At 38.9% G+C, this 21,193-nt stretch overlaps 1 protein-coding gene across 1 annotated transcript in view; it reads left to right on the forward strand.

Moving 5' to 3' along the window:
- AR (androgen receptor) overlaps nt 1-21,193 on the forward strand; it is a 182,252-nt gene that overhangs the window by 143,276 nt on the left and 17,783 nt on the right. Inside the window, 1 exon segment of the mRNA XM_077754245.1 lies at nt 6,254-6,370. Coding sequence (XP_077610371.1) covers nt 6,254-6,370 — 117 coding nt within the window.

Consider the following 21,193-nt stretch of genomic DNA (forward strand, 5'->3'; position numbering starts at 1 on the left):
TTTGACAATACTAGTATTTAATCATTATCAGTCTGACTTATGAAAATGATATCTTCTTTAATTTGTATTTCTATAATTTCTTGTGAAATTGAACAATTTTCATATCCTTATTGATCACTTATATTTCCTCTTTTAATTGACTTTTCATGTCTGTTGTCCATTTTTCTACTGCACTTTTTATCTTTATATATCAAGGAAATTGACCACTGTTTTTACATAGTGGATGCCAATATGTTTTCCTTAGTTTGTGGTTATCTTTAAGTTTGATAAAAAAAAGTTTAAATGTTTTCTAGTCAAGTCAATCAAAATGTTCACTTATGTTACTTTATTGTCATTCTTTAAAAATCCTTTTCTACCTTCAAAAATAAAAAAACAAATTACCTATACTTTCTAACAATGCTTTAATAATTTTCTTTTGTTCTTGTTTTTTCATTGACATCTTTAATCCACATGGAGTTTATTTTGGTTTCAACTAGTAATTTAACTTTATTCTCTTATTCAAATTCTTAGCCAGTTCTGACACCATTTAGTGAATAAATCATCCTTTCTTCACAGATTTAGAATAACATACTACATATATGGAGTTGTTTTTGGGTTTTCTGGTCTCTTCACTGATCTATACTGGAGTCAGTATCAAACTGCTGTAATTATTATGGCATTATAAAACTAAATGTCTGAGAGGATAAATATTACTACTTTTTTTTCTAAAGTATCTTGGCAATATCATATATTTTACTCCTTAAGGTAAGCTTTGATATTATTTAGTCAAGAGTTTGTTTGGGTTGTTTTAAATTTGTAGATTTTACTGGGGGAAGGGGACTGACTGAAGCCTTTAAAATATTGCATCATCTCATACAGGAATACTGTACATCTTTCCATTTAATTCAGGTTTTCTTTTATATACCTCAATATTNCTCCCCCACTCATACTCTGTCTCTCTCTCTCTCTCTCTCAAAAATAAATAAAACATTAAAAAAATAAATAAAGGATAAGTAGTCCTGTGTTCTTAAGTCTTCTTTGTAGCTTCATAATGAACATGACAACTCAGTCTTCTCATTTGCATGATGTGATACCTCAGGTGGTGGATAACTCCCCTGCCTTAACTGATCTGATTTAAGTAGGATTTTTCAGAATGAAAAAATTGAAAGAAGCCTAATCAAACATTGACCTCAACTCCCACTGCATGGAAGCACCAATGGGGATGACAAAAAGCAATAGAAATGGGAAGTCTAGGGAGAAAATATCTGAAGGTGATCTCATGACTTCTGTTCTTGCTGGAGTTTTGGATCATACTTAAGCATTGTGATGGAATAATAGGACCATGAAGAACATCATCAGGCAGTCAAAGATTTCAGAGCCAGCTGAAAGCAGAGGACCTCATGCTATCCCATTATGTACTCATGGTACTCAAGCGTTTGCAGCTGTTCTAATAGATTTACCAAGCATTTAAATATGCAACTGGTTTGCAGTTCCAGAGTGTGGACTTAACCTCCTTCAACATGAGAGGAAATTTTTGTATTTCGCCAAAAATTTCACAATGACATTTTTTGTGAGACTGAGTATTAGTTAGTTGTTGATACAGCCTTGGTGTTTAAAGAGGTAAGTGTAATATTTGTAGAATCTGAGAATGAGGAAATAGATAGGAGTTTGTGTGTTAATTATTCAGTCATCTAGGCTACTGCATGGGAATAGAGGACTTTCTAGGACCACCTTGGAGCATACCCAGATCTCACTTACACTTCTGTCAACTGAATACTGAAAAGGCATTCATAGCGCCATATACTTACTAAACAATGAACAAGGATACCTAAAACCCACAGAGTTCTGTCTTGAGGCTTCACCCACTCACACTGCATCTCCATTGAATGCAGTTGCCAGATTTTTCTCTGGCTCTACCACCAACTTCCTGTGGCTTGTGGCATGAGATTTCAATACTTTGTGTCCATTTTCATAACTGAAGAGTCAGGCATCACATTGGGACATTTTGTTATAAGGCTTTCAATATCCTTTACAGTCCAAAAATGAGGTTGTTCCAATTAGACCCAATGGGTCAGAGCTACAAAGAGATAAATGCTGAGTGTCCTGGAAGGAAGAGCCTTATAACAGAGTCAAGAAATGGAATGTGCTTCAATTCAGGAAAGGTTGGGGCAACCCTTTACAGGGATGTTACAGAGGGAATTCAACCCTTGTACAGAGGAGTGGGTGTGTTGTGACCAAATACTATTTAAAATTGTGTCCAATATGTAAGATTCATAGCCTTATGGACTGTGATTTGGAACAAATTAACAGTGTATAAGGCAGATCAGTTTTATCTTAGCATCATTTTAGTCAGCTATGTAGTGGTGTAGACGATAATCCCTATCATACTACTTTGTACAGTATTGTTACTAACGTTTGTAAGCTAATCAAATGGGAGACATTTTTAATCTTATGTTACTATATTTTATACTATGTTTTAATTTATTGTCATAAACTTTGTTATTATATGTTTTATATATAAATAAACATGTATAATGTACATGTTATTATATACTGTATTTTAATTCACTGTTATTACTAAGAATGCTGATAACTTTAGCTATATTGGAGAAGTAGGATAAATAGGAAAGAAGTAATAGCAATCCAGTGATTATACAGTGGCTCTGCCATCATTTGGGGAAGTTGGTAATTCAGGCAGGAGAAGTAGATTGGAAACAACCTTGGGAGGTTGTTACATCTCATTTTTGTTCCTAATCCAAGCTGTACAGATGAGTCACAATTCCATTTTTAGGAGATTCCTTCCATATCTATCTTTGGGAACCTCTACCCTTTCTGTTACTATTAAGTGTCATTTAAAAATTTAGAGTCACTAGTCTGTTTCAAAGAAACACACGTGTCATATGCATGCATTTATATGATTTAATATGCTATATACTTTATGTAATCACACATACACATATAAACAAAGACAATTCAGAAACCCTACTGTGGGTGTACACACACACACACACACACATTCACACATACATGAGTATACACATATGTGTAAGCATGTTGTTTATACATATGTTGCATATAGCTTGCTATAGCTGTGCCTAACACTATATTAAGTGCCTTGATTTTTTAAAAATATTTTAATGTTTTATTTCTGAGAGAGAGAGAGAGACAGTGTGAGCAGGGGAGGATCAGGGAGAGAGGGAGACACAGAATCTGAAACAGGCTCCAGGCTCTGAGCTACCTGTCAGCACAGAGCCCAACGCGGGGCTCGAACCCATGAACCGTGAAATCATGACCTGAACCGAAGTCAGACGCTTAACCGACTGAGCCACCCAGGTGCCCTATTAAGTGCCTTTATTTTTTGAAGGGCTGTAGAAAACAGAGAAAAGAACTAAAGACTGCAGATATAAGAGGTAATGTTACAGCAAGTTACTATCCTAAAAGAAGGGAGTTGAGGGTGAAGACACCATTATTCTGGTTTATTTCTTGCTTATTGGTAATACCTGTGACCTTTATATGAAAGACTCTACAAATATATTATGGATAAAATCCAGATATCCTTTAAGACTCCTTGAACTGGATATGGAATTCTTGAATTACTGTATTGTACAGCCGAAACTAATATAGCACTGTATGTGAACTATACTTGAATTAAATAAAATAAAATAAAGACCCCTTGAGCTGGAAGCGATATTAGTGATTTTCCAGTTCAACCTATTACATATTATCAATGGAGCCGAGAGGCTAAAGGACTTCTTGAAGGTCATATAGTGAGTTAGTAATAAGACTGAACTAGGATTCAAATCTTGTGACTTCCAGCATAGTGCTCTCTGTTATCTGGGACTTAAACATTTTTGTTTAGCAGAGATTTTCCTCTATAACCTCAACAGCTAGTACCGTGTCTGACCCATAATAAATGCTCAATAAATGTCAAATTAATACACAGTGGCATTGGTTGTACTGGGCTTTGCACTTATTCCTGGGTAAATTATAGAGGTTATCTGTGTTTTAGGCCAAAAGACATTCTAGGACAAAGTATGAAGTATAGCTACGGAGATGATCTGAGTTCCAAATTGGAAAAAAAGAAAACATACTTTTTCCATTGTAATCTTCCTCATTCACAGGATGGTTTACTTTTAGCAGTGGAATCTAGTACTCCTCTGGGAGCCCTAATCCATTAGCTCTGTAACCATTCCTTTGCGAACCTAAGTTCAGGAGCTAGTATTTTCCTGTAGAAGAAGAGATTCCTCAAAGAAGTATTCATAATTTGACCCTATTTTACTGATTAATGTCACAAACTAGTCCTAAGGATTGCAGTGGCACCAAAAACTGGGGATGTCCCCATTCTAGAACACCCATGGCACTGCAAGTAAACCCACTGGGATTGTATATAGGGCCTCCCTTCTAGGAGTTGATACTCAAATACTGAATGGCACTCACAGCAACATACTTTCTGTGCACAAGTAACAATCTGCAGTTTGCAGCAGAAAAAGGCTGTTAGGAAATTATGTATTCTGTTAATACAAATAAAATCCTGTGATAATGTAGAAAGAGTACTGGTTTAGAGGCCTTAGTTTTCTCAACTGTTAAGTAAAAGTAATGATAGTACCTGTGTCAAAGAACTGCTGAGGTTATTCATTTAAATGGCATAGGTGAACTTGCCAGCACAGGCTTGGTTCATAGCAGGTACCTATTAAGTAGCAATATTCTTCCTTCATAGGTCTCCAATTGAGTGTTCTTCAGGCAAGTCACTTTCCCAGAACTCATCCTTGGAATTAAAGGATTATACTGGGGTAGTTTTTAACAGTTCCTTCAAGCCCAGCATTCAGAGCCTTTAACAAGGGGAAGGGAATGAGAGTAAAGGGGTGGGGATGAAGGTGTTGGGGAGGAGGGAGGGAAGGAAGGAAAGAAAGAAGGGAGGGAGGGAGCAAGGAAGGAAGAGGCAGGTTTTGCTGACCTGGCTACTATGGAGTTTCCTACATAAAATAACCTACTATAATACAGTGTTTTCTGTGCCCAATCTGTACATTTAAGGGTTGAAAAGGGAGATAAAAGCCAAGCTATAGCTAAATTTATGTGCTTCCGCCCCCCCACTATCAAATAGCAATAGCTCTTCAATTTTTCTTCCTTTTCCCTACCACAAACATGCCTCCTCTGCCAAAAGAAGCCTCCCTAAAATCAGGCTTCTCACATAAAGTAAAGCACAGCAGTAAATAAGAAGGACTTGCATAAAGAAGTCTTGCATGTTTCAGAGCAGCAGGGTATGTATGTCTTGTCTGTTTCTGCTGACTACTCTGTATGCCTGTGGATCTCCCTCTTCTACATGTGTATTCATTCAGTCAGTGTTTATTGAGGGCCTACTGTATGTCAGGCCTATGTTAGGAGCAAGGAGGCAAAAAATTGAGTAAAATATGTATTTTTGAATGGACCTCCATGTCTTTATTTGATCCTGAGGATCTATGAGTCTGAAGATATGTATATGTTTCTGTGTATCTGTGACAACTCCAGGTGTACACAGCAGCAATTGGTTTTCTCCCACTGGCTTCAGAATACTTCCTTTCACTTGGTATGATTCACTTACTAAGAGTGAGCTTTATCTCTGATTTTTATAACCTAGAAGACTGGGGACATGCTGAGAACAAACTGAGGACTGATGGACGTGGGGGGGGGAGGGGAAATAGGCATGGAGGAGAGCACTTGTGGGGATGAGCACTGGGTGTTATATGGAAACCAACTTGACAATAAACTATTTGTAAAAAAAAAAAAAAAGTAGAAATCTCATGGATTTCTCTTTCTTAGAAGTTTTACCTGTATTTTTATTATGAAAAATATGCATTCTGTTAGCTCAGGTATGATCCTTTGCATGATTACAAGGATCAGGAGGAAGAAACATTGCCTAAGCCCAAGTCTCTGCTATTCCATGCTAAAGGAGTAGTAATTTCTGTCATGAACCATTTTCCCATGGACATTCTTGACTTTTAGTAAAGGTAGAATGTCTTATTTTTAAAAAACCATTAAATAGTTCTTATCATGAAGGGGAGTATTAACAGGACCTTAATTGTTCATCTAGATGAAAAACATCTATGAAACCAAACAATATAGCATTGAATTAAACTAGCTTGTGTAATTCTGTGTAATCAAATTGTTTAGGGTCATCCTCTGTCCACTTCTCTCATCTGACAGGGTTATCTCTATGTTCTTTCTGCCTAGAAACGCCAAAGGAGAGAGACTCTGGAAATACATTAACGGGTGTTTCCTCTTCTGTTTGTGCTCCTAGGAAAACAAAAGTACCTGTGTGCCAGCAGAAATGATTGCACCATCGATAAATTCCGAAGGAAAAATTGTCCATCTTGTCGCCTACGGAAATGCTATGAGGCAGGGATGACTCTGGGAGGTATGATACTTTTCTCCCGTTGTCTTTCTCCCTCTCCTTTCCTCATTCTCTTGTTCTCTCTTTAAACCAGATTTTCCTCTTTGGTGCTCCTTAGGTGGCCAGTCATACTCTAGGTTCGGGCTGACCCCTTCATGTCTACCATGGACATCAGCCAGCTGGTGCCTTTCTTTATCCTTAACAATGTCACACCCCACTCTGGGGCCTAGCATAGGAGCAGAATATGTGAACCAGGGATCAAGACCCATCAGGGGATAAGTGAATGTAGAGTCAGGGGACACAATGATAATGGCCTTGTGTTATTGAATGATGGCTAGGATGAGAGAACTATGGAATCAGTAATAGTCACAGGTGCAGGATGACCCAGACACAGGCTGGTACTAAACAACCAGGAATATCCTCAGTTAACTTCTCCCTACAGTATAAGATCTGGCCATCTGGAATGAGAAGCTGCTTCTCTTTGCAGTCTATGACTAGACTGCCAAGCAGAGCCAGTTTCCTATCCCATTTCTCCCAGGGTTGAGCAGGCCTTTTAATAATTTCCTTCTCTTTGCAAATCTATCGATAATTTCCAAAAGCATTTTTTTCAGTAGCACTGTAGCTTAGCAGAAGTAAGATACAGCTTTTTCAAGGGCAACCCTTCATCATAAGGCTCTCTGTCCGCTAGTCTGTGTCTACTATGAGCACTGTCACCATTACAGAAAGGCTTGGCTTACACTTATACCTCCTCCTCCAAATTCATCATTTCTTCATGTTTATATCCACACAGTGGCAGGGTACTCTCTGCTGCCTGCTGATTCCAAAAAAAAGCACCTTTCATGAGAAAAGCTAGCTCATTAGTCTACTTTGATTTGGAAATGGAATTTGGAGAAAAGTAAGCTCATTTCTGAATGTCTGAAACTGTAGCCTCCTACCTGATTACTCATTATCCTCCTGGAAAACCCAAGTTCCTAGAATCCTGCCATTTCCCCTCCCCCTCTCAAAGCTAATTTAGAGCACTTGTCCATCCCTGGCTTTCTGTGAGGTGCTCAATCCCTCTATCCATGTACCTGTTTATATAAACCAACTTGTTCTCTGTATGTGGGTCTTCATATTAATAGCTGCATCCTCCCTTCCTTAACAGGACAATAATGGTCTTTTTTAAATTTTTTATTTATTTATGAGAGAGACAGACAGTGTGAGCAGGGGAGGGTCAAAGAGAGAGGGAGACACAGAATCTGAAACAGGCTCCAGGCTCTGAGCTAGCTGTCAGCACAGAGCCCGATGCAGGGCTCAAACCCATGAACCATGAGATCATGGCCTAAACTGAAGCCAGGCATTTAACCAACTGAGCCACCCAGGTGCCCCAATAATAATAGTCTTTACACAGACCAAAGTCCTGCAAATAAATTAACTCAGGTTCAATTGGAAACAATTGTAACAGAACCATTTTCAAAAGTGGCTAGTACTCCCAGACATGGCAGGCATATGCTCTGTGAGTAGTTTTCCAGGCAGCCACATTAGATAAGACTCAAATATCTGAGAAAGACCAACCTTGTTCTTATTTGCTTGTTATACTCCAGAGAAATCCAACAATTGTGGTCTACAGAGAGGAGGAAGAAGTAGGACTGGGGTGGAGAAGTGCAGAATGAAAGCCAGGAAAGGTGACAAAGGGACTGATAAGAGGAAGTTTTCTTATATGACTGTTACAACCCAATGGTGAGAGTTCTGATCCACTCAGCTCTCAATATTTAGCCCTCTGTGAATTGTGTGTAAGAGATGGGGGCTCCCAGGTACGGAACCTCTTGTTTTTCAATCTGATGATATGAATTGCAAACCCACTTTGATGCAAGTGATGTTTAATGGTAACAAAAGTCCTCATAAAATTTGGGTTCAAATCTTAAAATTAGTTTCAAGTTTCAGCCAATATCTTCCTGTATAAAGCAGTCTGTGACATGATTATAGTGAGCCCTTTTTGAAAAAGAGTCTGTATATACCAGGTAATTTCACTTCTCTGTATATCAGTCATGCATAAATCTGTAAATTTCATGGAGAGAGAGGTACAGTAAGTTTTCAAATTGGTTTATTGATTAGAGTGCTCAAATTTGAATGGGCTTGGTCAGCACAATGAAAAGAAGATGAGAAGTGCTGTGAATGGCTTTTGTTTCAGCTCCATTTCTATGATATTTATTAAATGTGTATGATCTACAAAGGCACCATACTAGGCAATAGAGCTCAGGCTGGCAAACTTGAAGAAATGTCTACAAGATACAAAGATTATTGATCTTATATAAGTGATCTTGCCTTTGGAGTTAGGCATACCAAAGTTAAAGGCCCAGATCCATTATTTATAGTGCCCCTCTAGGCCTCAATTTCTTCATCTGTAATTTAGAGGTATCACTCTCACAGAGACATGATGAATGTGAACATCTTTGGTAAATGACAGCATGCTAGACAAATTTGAGGGCTAGTAATTTAGATGGTAAGCTGTTCAAGGCACTTACCAGTTGGCTTTTACCCTGAGTTACTTGTCATGCCCTATAATATGTAACAATTCTAACAGGCATAGCATCACCAGAAATCACTTCTGATCACCTAAAACTAAAAGTACCATCAAACTCCTGTTTGGAAGCCAATTCTAGTAATTAAGGGAATCATATATTATATTCAAGTACCATGCCAGTAACATTCCAAGTGTTTACCCACTTATATACCATTGTTTGAAAAATAAATCTTTCCATTTTGCTAAAGTTACCTTCACATTCCCTGACTCTGCTGGAAACCCCTCTCAAGTTTATGGTTAACTTGCAAATTCAATGTACACTACACCTTTGCTTAAAACAATGGAAAAATGATAGAAAACATAAATGCAGAGTGGCCCTTTAAATACTTAGGCAATAGACTTCCTTTTTCATGAGATTTGAGTTTAGCATAGACATTCTGATCACACTGAAGGAAAATTCATATAATTTTGTTTTTTTGTTTTTTTGTTTTTAATGTTTTATTTATTTCTAGGAGAGAGAGAGAGAGACAGCGTGAGCAGGGGAGGGTCAGAGAGAGAGGGAGACACAGACTCTGAAACAGGCTCCAGGCTCTGAGCTGGCAGTCAGCACAGAGCCCGACGCGGGGCTCGAACCCATGAACCGCGAGATCATGACCTAAGCGAAAGTCGGACGCTCAACCAACTAAGCCACCCAGGCGCCCCCATATAATTTTGTTTTATTCTTCCCATCAGTCAACTCAAAATGGTATCCTGAAATGGCAACTAGGAATGTGGCCTTGAGCAAGTCCCTTCTCCCCTATGAGACTCAGTTTTCCCATCATAAAATTGAGATAATGAGATTTACCAAAGATCTTTATGGCACTACCAATTTGTGATTCTGTGTCTATAGTCCTAGAGAAAGCTTATTAGCCTTTTTGTGGATTATGTATCCATTGCTCTCAGAAGCATAAGATAGTCTAGAGCTGAGTATTTTGACTTGAATAGTAATTTTAGCTACCTTGGATATATTATGTGTCCACAAATAGACTAGATATACAGATTATTGATGGAGTGGAGGACAAAAGGGTTACACTTGTATCTTAGAGAAGCTGGCACACTATAGCTGATGCTTACTTGGTCTTAAGGCCTCAAGATCTCTGTTTCTCTGTAGTGTTTCATCTATTGTTTGGTAATGGGATCTCCATAACTCAGAGACACTTAAAGAACATAGCTTTTTTTCCTTTCTGTTTCTAGGCCTATCTACATCTTCATTGCTTCTTTTTTAGCAGGTCTTGGTGTTTCTTGGTGTTTCCAGGAGTGGTTGGATTCCAGAGTGCATCCCTTAGAGACTACCTTCAGGCTATTAAAATAGTTACAAATATAACTGTCCAGAAAATGACCTTCCCTCTGGTGAATTACCTGTGGGTTTTTCACAGACCATAATTAGAATAAGTACACAGCCATCTCTCACTTTTGTCTGCACTTCCCAATGATATACTTCAAGTTTTCAAGGTGTAATGAGAAAGAAAGTATTGCCCTGACCTGCCATCTTCTCTCCTAACCCTCTCCTCCTTCTCACTGAAACCTCCTATTCCCTCCCAAATATTTTTCTTTTTGCATTTTGCAACTCGTGATTTCTCAGCTTTTAATAAATGACATTGGCACCTGCTTGCTTCCTCTTCTCCTGGACCATGGAAGACAGTGGGTCTTTCAGGAATATGTAGCAGCCAAACCCAGAAGAGGAAAATAAACCTGGAACATGTGAGAATCTAAAGTGTTCAGCATTTTATTCAGAGGTTACTTAAGCATATTTGAAAAGTCTCTTTCCTACTAGAAGACTGAACTTTACATCTGAGACTCAAAACTGTTAACAGATTTACAGGTTTTAAACAACCTCCGGGATTCTGTAGTTGGGAAAATGGCTCAGGGAGCCCATGGCTATGATCTGATGTCATCATGGACACTATGAACATCCTTGTAGTTTCCAGTGTTGAAGACAGTCTTGATGCCAGCTCTTTCAACATTCTCTATGCTAAAGAGCAGCCCTGAATTGCTGCTTCTGGATCATATGTTCTGGATACAAGAGAATGATTCCAGTGATGAAACACTATTCACAGCATGGGTCTTTGGAAGACAAGTTTCACAGCATTTATTCATCCATCTATTTATCTGTTCATCCTTCCAACTAGCCAACTAGCTAGTCCTTTGATCTTTCCATCAATTCCCTCATCTATTTATCCATTTGGAAAATATTTTTAAGATTATTTATTTATTGTTGAGAGAAAGCAACCATGTGCATGAGCATTCATGAGTGGGGGAGAAGGAGAGAGAGAGAATTACAAGCAGGTTCCACACTGTCAGCGCAGAGCCAGACACAGGGCCTGAGCTCATGAACCGTGAGATCATGACCTGAGCCAAAATCAAGAGTTGGATGCTTAACCGACTGTGCCACCCAGGTGCCCCCATTTGGCAAATATTTATTGAGTTCCCACCCTGTGCCAGACACTATGGTAGGCATTTTGAGGAGCAAATCTCTGACCTCAAATATTTAAACAAGGGGAGACAGACCGTGATAATGAATACATCTTAAAGGATAAGGAGGAGATGACTAGGAAGAAGTTGAAAGACATAAGGCAAGGGGCATTCAAGGCAAAGGGTGCAGTTTGAGTAAAGGCACAGAGACATAAGAAAAGTACACTGAGAGTTTGAGGAATAGTAAGCAGTTTAAAATGGCCAAATCTGGGGAAATGGGGATGGTAAACTAAAACCACATTGAAAATGGATTCTGTTATTATGCTAAAAGATTTGCATTTCAGGCAGCTGAAGATCTATGACGTGGGACAGACCTATCCACATATCATTTTGTGTGTCTATATGATTTTTTTCCTTCCAAGATTTTATTTAAATTGAAGTTGTTAACATAGTGTAGTATTGGTTTCAGGAGTAGAATTTAGTGATTCATCACTTACATATAACACCCAGTGCTCATCCCAACATAACCCCTCCTTAAAGCCCATCACCCATTTAGCCCATCCCCCCACCGACCTCCCCTCCAGCAACCCTCAGTTTGTTTTCTATAGTTAAGATTCTAAAAATCTAGCACCAAATTTTGCTAAACGCCTCTGATTGCAGCCTTGGTTCCTGGGTTAGTTGTGCCATTTGGTTTGATACCTACAAATACTGACCATGTACATAAGTCCTTCCCTTGTACAAACTTCTTGCCTTGATCTAGGTGAGTGTTTCCTAGCATGGGTTCTGAGAAAACTAGTTCAATGACTTTTAAGGTCAGATAATTTATGTAAATCTACATATTATGGTCCTGCTCAGGAAGATTTACGGTATATTTTAGCACAACACAGACTTTGTCAAGTACTGCAATAAAGTAACTTGAGGAGCTTTGTTTCTTAGGATTCCTAGTTTAATTCAACCACAGAAACACTTTTTTTTTCCATATAACACCTGTTAATATCCTACAAAACCACTGTTGACTGGAATATACTTTGGAAAACTTGGGTATAGATAAATACTTTATCCTATAGGCAAACAACACCCTTAGCTCAGGGCTTCTCTTTTGTTGATGTGTGTGCCATTGCTCACCAGGAGAATCAGTCAAGTATGGCTTCATGACCAAGAGTAGACCATCCTCACCACATCTCAAGAGTATGCACCAGAGGCCACTAAAACCACTAAAGTAAACCATGTTGGATCTGCAATATTCTTTTCTTTTTTTTTAATTTATTTTAAAATTTTTATTTAAATTCTAGTTTTGTTTTTATTTAACATACAGTACAATATTAACTTCAGAAGTAAAATTCAGTGACTCATCACTTACATACAACACCCAGTGGTCATCATANATATTCTTTTCATACATAAAGATCAGGATATAATCTAAGCCAAAGCAAGATTATTGTAGAAATCCTCTAATGACCACAAGTACAGCTGACTCAAGAAGCATGCTAGGCCAGTTATTTCTGAGAAATATAATTACTTCCAGCGTCACACATAATGATCACTAAATATTTTGGATATCCAGATATTCTTCCCTAAAAAGTTTAATAATCGTTTTGTACACTTTCTGACGAGCATTTCAACATCTACCCAGAACCTCATTGTGGTGTTACCACATAACCTTTGTGCTAAAGTAGGAGGTTGAGAAATCATAGATTTGTAGAATTTGAGTCCCACTTCCTACCCAGTGATTGAGTCCACTCTACCCCCTGTTTAGCAGGCAGCAGAGTATCATAAAGAATCAATAATGTGTAACTCAGTTACTGGGATTTTCTCTCTTCTCCTTTGACTCTAATTAGAGTCCTAAAAATCTTGAGCTTGGAGATACAAGTGGTAAGTGTCAATGCTAAGTATGCTACTCCCACACACAATCCTCAGATACCTGAGTGCTCCTACAGATCTGTATAACTATGGAACAGAATTGCCCCCATGAACTTTGATATCAATGTGCACATGTGACTCAGCACTTACAACCTCTGTCTTTCTTTCTTTTGTATTTTTGATTTAACAAGTCCTGTGGTATAATGGAAATAGTGTAATGCACTCGGATACAGACAGGCCTCATTTCTAGTCCTGGCTCTGCCACTTACTATTTTAATGACCTTGGACAAATCATTAGATATCTGAGCCTAAGTTTCCCCAACTATAGTATGGAAAGCCTGAATGTCGTAAGTTTCTAAAGAAAGTGGTACATAGTAGGCACACAACATGTATCACTGTACTCTCCACTTCTATTTTGGATGAGAATTGGCCTGTATACTCCCAGTCAGTGCTTGGGCCTATTCTTTCTCTATTACAGTGTAACCTTTGGTACTGGTTCCTTGGTTCTCTGGTCTCTGTATCACCTTTTAATCAACTCTTGAAATCTATTCTCCATGGTCTAGATTGCCATGCTGTGGTTGATTACATAAATATTGGTAGCACATTGGAGGGAAAAGGTTATACTTCTCTCTAATTCTAGTTCTCAAGTAAACTTGTATGTGGAGAAACCAGAGAGCATATCTCATTAATTCCTTCAAACTGTATTATCTGGGACAGCACATACATGTTGTAGTCTGTCTTCATAAATATTTTTTTCTAGTCATCAAAACTGATGATTACCCATATCTAGTACTTCAATGAGTATCTTACTTATAAAATTTCCATTTAAAATCCTTGAGTTTTTAAAGTGTAATAGGAGCAGGAAGATTTTATTGTTGTTTACTTTTGCTGTAAGTGCTCTAAAATCCCTCAGTTGCTCTTGAGAGAGTAAAATGATGTCATAGGCAATATTTTTTGAATGCAGTAGGCAGAAAGCTAAGAGTACACAGCACACAATAGGTCGTATATACAAAGGCAAGTAGTTTCTAAATAACAATTCAGAAACAAATTATTTGAAATAACATAACTGCTTGTTTGAAAACATTTTATTTTTGATTTAAAAAGATAGTCAACTGCTCACTTGGTTGAACATCTGACTTCAGCTCAAGCCATCATCTCACAGTTTGTGAGTTTGAGCCCTGTGTTGGGCTCTCTGCTATCAGCACAGAGCCTGCTTCAGATCCTCTGTTACCCTCTCTCTCTGTCCCTCCCCAGCTCACGCTCTTTCTCTCTCTCTCTCTTTTCTTCTCTCTCTGTCCCAAAAATAAATGAACATGAAAAATTTAAAAGAAAGTAGAATGTAGTCCTCAAGATCACAAAAGTGTTTTAAGACATTTTCTTATTGAACTGAAGTTATACATAGACAATTTACTTGAGAAAGATGCTTTTTTAGAGAACTTTGCACATCCTTTAGGATCATGTTTGAATGAAGTAGAACTAAGGGGAAGAAAGTACACAGACACTCAGAAATCAGTAGAGCCTTCAAATTGTCTATTATTGATATTTCCATGACAACAGGTATCTAGGAAGTAAACTAGAAACAGCATCACTACCCTAGATCACACATTTTCTAGAATAAAGTTCCATTTTCCTCAGTCTAGTTAATCCTGGATGAACTTTTTAGATCTCTTAAGAAATGTGTTTCTTTCCCCTGCTTAAAACCCCATTGGACCAATGGTTCTGTGGCTAAAGTGAAAATTGACATTTCAGCCTTCTAGCAGTCAGCAATTTAATAAAATGTAAGCACAAATCCTGAGGAAATCACCTGCAGAAAACTTAGACTGGCATTTGGAACTAAGAAGAAAATCTGGATCTTGACCAAGATAAAAGGTCACCAGTCCAGACCTACACAGGGTGGTTTGTCATGCTGGCCACAAGAAGAGACTGAGAACTCTCCCCAGGGTGTAAAATGAGGCATGCAAGCTTTGATTAGTGAGCTGTTAGGCACAGAGACAATAATTTTGGAGCATTCCCATATCTAGGCTGAATAATAATGCTTTTAATATTATGAGATTGCTTGCCTGCTGCAAGAAATTCAGAAGACCAAATAGGGGGGTCTTTGTTGGGCTCTGAGTAGCTGTAATGAGGCTGTTAAATTCTACCTCCCTTCCTTTCCTCCACATCCCCCATTCTCACCAGTTCTTGCCCACTGTGTACAAAGAGGCACACACAAACATATATATACACACTTTAGTATATTTGTCAATAAAGCAGAAAAGAAAGGGGGTAAACAACTTTAAGTAAAGAATTTTCCATTTTGCTTGTCTTACAGGTAGGTAGGAAAAGAGAAAAGAAAACCCCCGGTTTAAAATGGCAGCCACCTCCACTCCCAAATTTTGCATGCTGCCTCCTACATCAGAGGACCTCACTCAGGCATCTGATTATGGGGACTGCTAGGTGAAAACCCATCCTTTAAGTTGCTACATTCCACAGTTTCTTTCATATTAGAAAAATTCTGGATTGGCAATTGCAAGCATCTCAAAACAATCAGACACCAAAGAAAGGCTGACTAACTTCATTCAGAATGAGGGTTCTAGAAGGTTCTAATGGATAACTTGAAAGTACCTGGAATCTGAAGCTTAGGGCCTCTTGCTATTGCTCCTTAACACAGACTCCACCACTGGGGCTAGGAGATACTCTCTTGGTTAATGACTCCCTGCAATGGAACTGATCATTTCCCTACCTCACAGGGATGTTGTGAGGACTATCTCTAAGAAGTAATATCAATTATCCTTCATGTAGTAGTATCATGATTGTTAATTCCTGTAATATGACTTGGCATTAGCAGAGTGCTTTTTGATTATTCTGGCTCCTATGTGGTGGCATTCAGGTGGATGGATGCAGTGAAGCTCTAGCTTGGTTGCTCACTTTCCACAGTGTGCTGCCAGGAAGCTTTGCTGATGAGACTCAGGGTGCTTCCTAGAACAAGAAGTCACTATGCCTATCTAAGGCTCCTGTGGCCATCTTTACTTGGTCAGTATTTAACCCATGAGTTTCCCCTTACTTCCATTCTGCTGGACAACTGCCAAGGACCTAGATTTTAACCTTAGCCTCTATCAGAGATGAAGGCAGAAGCTGATCCACATAACTTCGGTTAACAAGGCCTGGATTTCTGCTTCTCCTGAAGGAGCAGCCCTAAGAAACCAGCTGGCCCCTCTCTCCAAACATACCAGAAGACTAGAGTCAGTTATTTTCTCCTTATTCCCAAAGTCAAGATGATTCTGTTTTCAGAAGCACATACTCTTAATTAACCCTTTCATAAAGAGTGAGGAAGGCAAAATCTAAAAACCAGTGCCTATTTCTCTTATTTGCTCTTGAAGTTATGATGAAGGACGAAAGTGGATCAGACAGTACCTTTTACTTCTAGACTTAGTAGCCCATAATCCCCCACTCCTCATTCACATCATCCACTTGCCTCTCCATCAGGTGTGAGGTCTTGTTCTTCTCTTAAGCCAGACTCCAACTTTGCATTATTCTAAGTGGAGAGGCACTTAGAGTTTGTAATATCTCTCTATTCTCTGTCTTGCCCCAAAGGCTCCACATTGAAACCAGTTTCCTTCTGGTAGATGTGGAGTCTGTGAGACTAAGGGCAGACAAATATGAGAGTTCAAGCACTGTTTCTTGCCTCGCCTGGGATCTGCATTTCCCCCCTCCTCTTCCTTCTCCAGCCTCCACCCTCCTCCCTCCCTCCCTCCCTTCCTTCCTCCTTCCCTCCCTTCCTCCTTCCCTCTCTTCCTCCCTGTCTCCCTCTCCCCCCCCCACCTTCTTTCTCCTTCTCCTGAGTCAGCAACATTCTGGAAAAAAGCCAAACTTCAGGAGGGAGGGGAGTTTCCCACTCCTTGGGACAGAATTTGAATCTCTAGGCCAAGGAGAGGTTCCCTAATGTGGATTGAAAAGCTAATGTAGTTTATTTTTAACTGCTTTATATTTGTTTAAACGTTGAATATTTCTGCTAGTGAATTTTCCTTAATAAAACCATTAATACACCAATGGTATTTTCTTATTTACAACAGACTGACAGAATTAATGCTGTTAACTTTGGGCCTTTTTTACTTTTCTTTTTTTTCCCTTTCTTTCTTTCTTTTTTTTTTTTTTTCCCTCTGGTTTGCTTTCCAGGTCATGCTGACCTGTTCAGCTTGGGCTGTTTCACATTTGTTTTTAATGTCAGTTTAAATGTAATTGTAAAAGCACGTATGCTCTAAATTCATGTAGTTACTTTTTCCAGTGGAAAAGCCTGGTACGTGAAAGCATTTCCAGGCTCTGCAGTTTCATATGAGCAGATTTTTGGTAATGACTTGTGCCCCTCACCCAGGATGGTATCTGGACAGTGACCCTCTTTATTCTGGCTCACTAGTCAGAGAGAGACTTGGAAATAGTTTCTGCCAGATCCTGTGCTTTGGCGAGGATATGCAGAATTGCATATCATTCTATTATTAATTACATTTACTCCTCCATGAACTAAAAACCATTAGACTAAATAGCTCAACATAAACCTTGAAAGATAAAATTTGACAATATTTTTGCCAGCTATTTCTCTGCCTCAAAATTGGGACTGGGAGGAGAATGGAGGCATGGGGGAAAGGACCAAGGAGCCTTCTTGCCTGAGAAAATTTGGCCTACACTTATTAGTGTACACTTATACTTGGATGTACCCCTTACTAATCTTTCATTCCATGCTTGCCAAGGACTGGCTCTGTTCCCTGTCTCTTGTCCCTGTCCTACTTATTCCCCACTCATCTCCAACTTACCCTTGTCCCCAATAACATGCTATTCAGCCTGATGAAATGAAAAGAGTATTACCCTAGAAGTCAGGGTACCTGAGTCTTTTGTAAAAGGTCTGCTACTATCTAGCTGTGTGACCTGGGCAAAGCTTAGCTTGGCCTTCAGTCTACTCACATTTTAAATAGGGATTGGTTTGGATGGAAGAGGAAGGGATAGACAATATCTGGGGCCTTCAAACATTTTCTTGTCAATGGAACCTTTTCTTTAAACAAAATCTGACGAAGAGTCCCAAATGTAGATATAAACTAAAGCACTGATATTCTTGTTTGAAAGAAGTAGCCATGTTTAGGCCCACTCTGCCTTCTCTCAGAGGCCCTTAAAGGAACTTGTAGAACTCTTAAGGCTCTATTGATATAGTACATTTGATGTCTGGGGCCTCTGATTCTCTCTCCTACTTGATTTTAATCCCTGTGAAAATTCTATATGTTTCATCAGTTACCTTATTCAGAAAGAAGTTTACCTGCTTAAGATAAAGGGAGTGGGGGGTCCCTGGGTGGCTTAGTTGGTTAAGTGACTGACTCTTCGCTTGGGCTCAGGTCATGATCTCATGGTTTGTGAGTTCAAGTGCCTGCATTTGGCTCTGTGCTGACAACACAGAGCCTGCTTGGGATTCTCTCTTCCTCTCTCAGCCTCTCCTCCCTGGCTCACTTGCTCTTCTCTCTCTCTCTCTCTCTCTCTCTCTCTCTCTCTCAAAATAAATAAGTAAACTTGAAAAATTATTAAAGGGGATGAAGCAGAGCAATGTGGGGCTTAGCAGCTAACAAAAATAAAAAGCACAATTTATTGACTTACAGAATTTACTGTGTTGTAAGCACCTTTGTCTTAGCATGCTTTCTCTTAGGGAAAATTAAAACAACTCTGTGAGATAGATCCTATTATTATCTTGGGATTCTGTGACCCATCAGTTTGTCCCTTGACCTTTGCTTGAGACCAGCTGCCCAAGGTGGAAGGCAATAACTCTTATAGATTGCCGCCCTAAGCAGTTTTTAAAAATATTTTCTAACTAAAGATCCATTATTGGAAAACTTCATAGCCTGCCCATTGGCATACACTTTTAGTGTATTCAGAGGACTTTCACTGAAATCATCTCATTTCCTCCTAATAATAGTACTATGCAGTAGTCAGGTCAGATATGAACCAATATATAGTTGAGAAAACAGAGATGTAAGAGAAGTCAAGGGATATGCTCAAGGTCATATATCCCAAAGGACTCTGAACACCACCAGAATAATAAAAAGCACTTTATTGTAAATAACATTTTAGAACTTTGATATCATCATTGCATTGTGCCTCCTTAAGCTGATTGTATTTTTTTCCATCATGTTTCAGTCTTGAAGAGTCCTTCCGGTGGTGTAGAATCATCCCTCTACTCACAGGCACCCACCACAGTGTCTATATATTCTTCATTAAAAACTTCATTCATTAGGTATTAATATTATCCCCACTTTACAGCTGAGGAAATTGAGGTACAGAAAGGCTAGGTGTTGTCCAAAGTCAGTAAGCAGTAGAGACAGACTTTACAACAGGTGGTATGACTCCAAATTCTTTGCTCGGGACTATTGCTTTTTATACATATATGAGAAAACTAAGTGCAAAAGAAGGAAAAGGATGTCCCCAAGGTCATAGAGTAATATCCCCTGACTACAGTCCCAATGAATGAAAAGATGGCTGGAATGACTTCAGTCAGAAGCCACAAACTGGCTTTCCCCAGGCCAATATTCACGTACAAAATTGCCCAGCAGTCTTTGTTTAGAAAATCGACATAGAATGCCCTTAGGCAGAGCATCAATTACTTTTCACTGTCCCCAGCCCACCCTCTTTATGTTCACTCGACTATTTTCCTCATTTACATATCTGCCTGACTAGTGAAGATATTTGAGATCATGACCCCTGTATTTAAGCACTGTAATATACAAGCACCTGCACACACACATACTCAAATACATTCATGTAAGTATGACCTGGTCTGGTTTCACAAAGAATTTGCAGCCCCTCACCAAGCATGTCTTTATGTTTACTTAGCACTTAGAACTACATTTAGGGTCTGAATTCAGTTTTACAGCCATTTATATGCAGGAAAAAACTGAGTTACTGTGTTTCATCTCATAAATGTGTTATACTCTTCCCTTCTCTGCTGTATTTGGTTATCTTAATCCTGCTGTTCTTCTTCCCCATGCCTGAGTTAGGTCACCTGCAAGCCATTCACTCTCTACTCTTTAGAAATGGATGAGAGTAAAAGAGGGCTCATTATGTGCCAAACAGTCTCTCTCATTTGGTTCTCCTAAGTGCCCTAAGAACTAGGTGGTAGTACTCCCATTTCACAAATGAGACAACTGAATCTCAGAGAAGCTGAGAGAGCAAAGAGTTCAAATTTATTAAGCTAGTAATTTACAGAGCTGGGATTTGAACTCAAGATCGTCTGACTCTGAATCCTCTTATCTTACCATTTACCACACTCCTGTAAAGGAAAGTATATTAGCTTTATGTTGCTTCATTAAAAAATCATCACACAATTAGCAACTTCAAACAGTACCTATTTATCAGTTCACAGTTCTGTAAGTCAGAAGTCTGACATTGGTTTCTTAGCTCAGTGTTTCACAAGTATAAAATCAAGATATTGTCCAGCCTGCACTTTATTCTGGAACTCCGGGTTCTCAACAAAGTTCATGTGATTATGGCACGATTTAGTTCCTTGAAGTTGTAGAATAAAGGTTCCCCTTTCCTTTCTGGCTAATAGCCAGAGAGAGCCTGCTCTGAGCACCTAGAATCTGTTCTTCTTCCTTGCCATGTTGATCCTTCCACCTTCAGAGCCAGCAACAGAGACTCTTCCTTATGTAAAATCCCCCTGACTATATGAATGTCTTTCCAGAAAGAACCCAGTCTCTTTTAAGGGCTCATATGATTAGGTCAAGCCCATCAAGGGTAACCAACCTTCAAATTCAGTTCAATTTTGAGCGTAATTACATCTACCCAATCCTTTCACAAACACAAGTAGATTAGGGTTTGACTAAATAACTGGAAGAAGATGTGTATGCAACCAGGTATTGGGACTGTTAGGTGCCATCCCAGAAGTCTGCCTACCACAGAAAGTGATTTTTTATGCTCCAAATTTTATGGTGAGGTATGAAGAAGAGAAATATCCTTGACTTTAGGGAGAGTGATTCCAGTTTTCTAAAACATTGAGAACTTAACCTCACCTTGTCTTGTCCCTG

The sequence above is a fragment of the Crocuta crocuta genome, unplaced genomic scaffold (assembly GCF_008692635.1).
Source record: "Crocuta crocuta isolate KB4526 unplaced genomic scaffold, BGI_CrCroc_1.0 scaffold1944, whole genome shotgun sequence".
Taxonomy (NCBI): Eukaryota; Metazoa; Chordata; class Mammalia; order Carnivora; family Hyaenidae; genus Crocuta; species Crocuta crocuta.